We start from the raw sequence: 5,262 nt of genomic DNA, 5'->3' as shown, positions 1-5,262 counted from the left end.
CTAGCCTATCTGCTCACTATAACAAGTACTCTAGCCTATCTGCTATACCAGTTGACTAGCAACTTGGTGGGGGTGGGGTGGGAGGTGGGGAGACCCTTTAAAGGGTTAGGTGCACAAGATAAATCATAGCGCGTGGTGAAGGGAGAAAACCAACTCCCATAAGTCATCCTCTAACCAAGTTGGAGAAAGCAGAATCCCGCAGGTTGTCCTGACTCACACCTTGGCACATGCCCTTCCCCCCAATACTTAAATACTATATAATTTTTAAAACCAGAACCATCTAAGACTACCCAATTCCTGGGCAGATACCTGAAGGTTCTAAGTGAACACACCACAGATACTCACACGCCCACGTTTATGCATAGTAATAATACAGCTTATCAAATGGAATCAGCCTGGCGTAAAGAAAATGTGGTGTGAGCCGGGCGTGGTGGCGCACGCCTTTAATCCCAGCACTCGGGAGGCAGAGGCAGGCAGATTTCTGAGTTCGAGGCCAGCCTGGTCTACAAAGTGAGTTCCAGGACAGCCCGGGCTATACAGAGAAACCCTGTCTCGAAAAACCAAAAAAAAAAAAAAAAAAGAAAATGTGGTGTGGATACATAGCCTGAAAGACTGAAATCATAGGAAAATAGGCGCAATTGGAAAACAGATTAATTGAATAAGCCAGAATCACAAAAACAAGGACAGCATGCTTCTCTCCTGTGTGAATTTGTTGTATTCAACTTTACATGTGCACACACACATATGTAGACATGTTACATATGAATATAGGACCTGATAAAAAGGTGCCGATAAGAGAGAAGGATGTGATTTTAGGGAGGGAGGAAAGAGGGAGAGAGAGGGCAGAAGGGAATACTGTTTGGGATAAGTGAACCAGAAAGAAGGTGGAGGTTAGGATAAGTGACTAATAAGGTGCAATGATACTACCGTAAGAATGTAACGATGAGATCCGTTATAGCATGTTAATCTCAGAAACTAACTTAAACAGAACAATATAACTTTAAAGCTATCACATTAACTTAGATTTATGATACTAGTAACATTAATACTTTTCTTTTTCTTTTCTTTTTGTCTGTAGTCCTATTGGCCTCAAACTCACTATACAGCCCAGGCTGGTGTAAAACTAGGAGTACTCCTCTTGCTTCAGCTTCCTGAGTGGTGAAATCTCAGGGATGTGCCACAAGGCCCAGCTCATGATATTAGTAACTTTCTTACTTATTTTATCTCAAACAATAAAACAGTTTGAGGAAGTTGATTAACCTTAAATGATTTGAGAAAACAAGCTTTTAAAAGTAGCAAAGATTCTCAGCAAAATCTTACTAGTTCTCCAAAGGGTGAGTCTTCTTTTAAAATTCACTTACATGATACAATAAATGGTTATATATTACAGTCATGGAAAGCACACACCTAAAACACAAAATCAATTGTTCTTATAGTTAACTATGCTTCTGTGGTTTTGGATCAAGTTTCTCCTGCTAGCTAGTACAATTCAAAATGTTCTAACAACCACATTGTGTTTTATTGATTTATTTTTAAGGATATATTTATTTTTGTTTTATAGGTGGTTTCCCTGTGTGTGTGCAGGTGTACTGCCTGAATGGTTAGTTCCCAGGGATACTCTGGAACGAGTTACCATGTGGGTGCAGGTCTTCTGCAGAAGCAACAAGTGCCCTTCACGGTAGGTCCCTCTCCCTAACTACCAACAACTAAGTCACATGGAAAACTGATTTAAAAAAAACTCACTAAATAATCACCAGATTTACTTACTTAATTAAAACATATCCTGGAGTCTTCTAATTGGAAAAATGGGAGAGGACAGAAATTGCTTTATACTTGTTCTGCAAATTTGTTAGAAAAAAAATAAATCATAAAAAATAAAATTAAGTATTTCATAAAAATCAAAAAGCTACAGAAATAAAGTAAAATGTTAGCAAACTAAGAGTGGCTCTCAATAAACAAAGCAGGAAATTAACCTAACAGTATGTTAAGGATTAACATAGTTTGGCACTACTAACAAGTCTATCAAGCCAGCTGTGATGGAACATGTCAGTATTCAGGAAGCAGAACTAGCTAGGCATGCTACCTATTCAAAGCTACCCTAGGAACTATAAGAGTGAGGCTGTCTCAATAGATAGATAGATAGATAGATAGATAGATAGATAGATAGATAGATAGATAGATTAAATAGTAGGCCAAGGGGCTGGGAATCGCTGTCAGCAGATAACTATACATTGGAGTTCCAAGACAGCTGACACTACAGCCTCAAAGACAAAAGTAGGTAAAGAGGCTAGGAATGGAGCTTAGTGGGAAGATGCTTGCCTAGTATATATAAGTCCTGGTTTCAATCCCTAACATTTAAAAGAGGGAAACATGAAAAACTTTGCAGAGTATTTAAATGATACTGCCTTAAACATTATTTATTTATACAAATTATTTAGATATGGACATTTTATCTGCATGTGTGTCTTAGTGCCGACAGAGACAGAAGAGATGCCCTGGAACTGGAGTTAGGAGGTCATGGGTTGCCATGTGGTGCTGGAAGAGCACCCAGTGCTCCTAACCATGGAGCCCTCTCCCCTGCCCCACAGACATTTGAACGCTCAATGTGCACAACATCCTAAAAGATAGGCACAATCTTCATTTTACAGATCGCAGCCAAAAAGTTACTTACTGAAGTCAGAGTAAAGAGTGGGCATCAATCTGGACATGTTCTCCTCGAGAACACCAACCAGTGCCAATGCTTAGTGCCTACATACCGCCCTCGCCCTCAAGGTATGACAAACTCTCAGGCAACTTCTCTCTATTCACACCGGTGGCAAAACTTGATAGTAACAGGAATGACACAGACTTAAGAGCTGGACGAGGGCTGGGCAGATCTGCAATCCCACAGTTTTCAAGGTGGAGACAGAAGATTCGAGACCAGTAACTCAAAATCAAACACTAGCTGTCCAGAAAAGAAATTAATTTCAAGGGATTTTTTAAGTGAAGAAAAGTTTAAAAACTGTAACCAGTGATTTTACTATGTGTACTATTTAAACACTACAACTTGTGTTTCAAGAATACAGGAGTTCCTTTTCCGTAAGATGGTAAGCTGTGCCTACATATGAACACATTCAGCTTCCACATCACCCATGGGAAATTTCAATAGTATTTTGGGAAGCTGAAGGTTCCTATGTCGATACAAGGAAGCCTTACGTGACAAAACCACACCCAGATAGAATGATTAAATCATAATTAATCTAATTAAATCATAAAATCAGTAAACAAGATTGCCCATTGCTTCCACGCAATAAGTTCATGAGGCTTCCTATGCCCACCTCCCACTTTTTATAACAGCAGACTTGGAGGTTCCCAGAAAGGCCAAGTTTCTGTAAATAATGGCTTCCCCCGGTGACGTTTACCAATTCCACACATAGTAACCACCTCAGAAAAAAAAAGTGCCAAAAGAGCAGAACTTAATTTGATACTTTCAGTACATTCTGTGTTAATTGGAGACCAGTGGACTGATAATCATAATAGGTATAGTAGGCGCGTGAAAGGTCAACACGCTGGCATGACTCAGTTTACACATATGCCAGTATACTAATATCTACCTCATAGTGGTTACAAGAGATATAATTAGGGTCTGCAAAGCATTTTGCAGGTCACAAGATTAAAGGCTGTCTCTGCGGTCACAACACGCATTTCCTGTAGATATTAAGCAAACTACGTTTTTAAAATACATTTAAAATGACTTCCAGCATATGTAATTAATTTTCTGAAGACAGCATCTCCTTCAGAGTACGCAATGATACTTTTCGGGGTGGGGACAGGGGGTCTTTTAGGAGAATGAATCAAGTCTCCGTATGTGCTTTCGTTTCCACTTGGGGGGAGGGCGGGCACTGGGCTGGCGACCCTTTGCCACCAGACAACCAATGCTTACGTTTCTCTTTGCGGTTGTCAGATCGACAGGGACCTGGAACGTCGCTTTTCCAGCCCTTCGGAAAGGGGGTTTCATCCCCCTCCGGCTGGATGGGCCGTAAGGGAGAAAATACACAGAAAATATCAACATGACACAAAGACGGTTGAAGGGTCCGGAGACTGAGGCCGGGGCCGTGCGGATCCGCAGGGTCAAACCCGGGCGGCGATGACTCAGGTGGGTAAGGGACACCCGCGGCGGCCTTCTGGAGGAGCCTGGGCCCCGCGATGCCCCGCTCCACTCGCTCCGAGGCCGTTGCACTCACCGGCTGGTCGACGCCATCTTCGCGGCTCCGCCAACAGCTCCGTCCGAAGCAGGAAGCAGCACTGGCTCCTAGACGCCCCGAGCCGGGCTTTTATGCGCGAGTCGCTCGCGCGCACTCCGCGCGGCTACGGGTCGGGAGGAGGGCTAAAAAGTGCTCGGTCCCTGACGACGCGGGCTGTGTACTTCCTGGTTCTCTCCGCTGCTGCTGCGTGGCTCCCAGCTGCTGGTTGATAGGCAAAAATCTTCAAAGCCTGGCGTGAAGCCTGGCTTTGATCTCCGGAGGCAGAGGCTGGAGGATCTCTGTGAGTTTAGGTGAAGCCTGGCCCACACAGGGTGCTCCAGAACAGCCAGGAGGAGGGAGAGAGAGAGAGACACAGTCACAGACACACAGACACAGACACAGACACACAGTCTCAAACAAATCAAAACAAAAAATCAACCCAAGAAGCCTCAGAATGTGCTGCGCCTGAGCTAGCTCTCAAACAGAAGAAATTAAAATGGGAGTTGCTTCCTCGGGTGATACTCTCAAGTATTCTTGCACCAAGAAGGTAGGAGGATCTGGAGTTAGACCTCGTCTCAAACAAAACACCTTTAAATAAACACAAAATAACCAACACACAAGGAAACCAGGTTGGTTGAAAGGGGCAAAGCCCTCACATCAAACCATTCCTTTCCTTTATTTTCAAGTCAGTTTTCCCTCTCTGATTAAATGTCTCATTTGCCCTGACTAAAGAATTTGGAATAAAAAGAGAAATTAGTGTTGTCTTCGGGAGTAGGTATCAATTCAAGCTCTGGCATTGGCCAACATGATTCAAAGTTCCTACATGCTCTTTATCTCATGGAGGGTGTCTGGCTCACAAACCCTTCTAGAATTGCAAGAGACAGCCCTGCTATGACCCATGTTGTTGTCTTTCCCCAATCATCATCGAATATTTGACTGAAAACTGAGTATAGGAAATGTAATAAAACAGCTAACGGCTATACAAGGGCCCAGATGCATTCATCAGCTAAACTCACAAGGCAGGTCTTGGGGGTCACCC

At 43.0% G+C, this 5,262-nt stretch overlaps 1 protein-coding gene across 1 annotated transcript in view; it reads right to left on the bottom strand.

Moving 5' to 3' along the window:
• Window positions 1-4,322, bottom strand: part of Gtf2b (general transcription factor IIB) — an 18,770-nt gene extending 14,448 nt beyond the window's left edge. The window contains exon 1 of the mRNA XM_021158136.2: window positions 4,224-4,322. Coding sequence (XP_021013795.1) covers window positions 4,224-4,240 — 17 coding nt within the window. The 5' untranslated portion in view covers window positions 4,241-4,322. The remainder of the gene's footprint in view (window positions 1-4,223) is intronic.
• Window positions 4,323-5,262: the final 940 nt, after the last annotated feature.

This window comes from Mus caroli, chromosome 3 (assembly GCF_900094665.2).
Source record: "Mus caroli chromosome 3, CAROLI_EIJ_v1.1, whole genome shotgun sequence".
Classification (NCBI taxonomy): Eukaryota; Metazoa; Chordata; class Mammalia; order Rodentia; family Muridae; genus Mus; species Mus caroli.
This window is presented reverse-complemented; position numbering and strand designations above follow the sequence as displayed.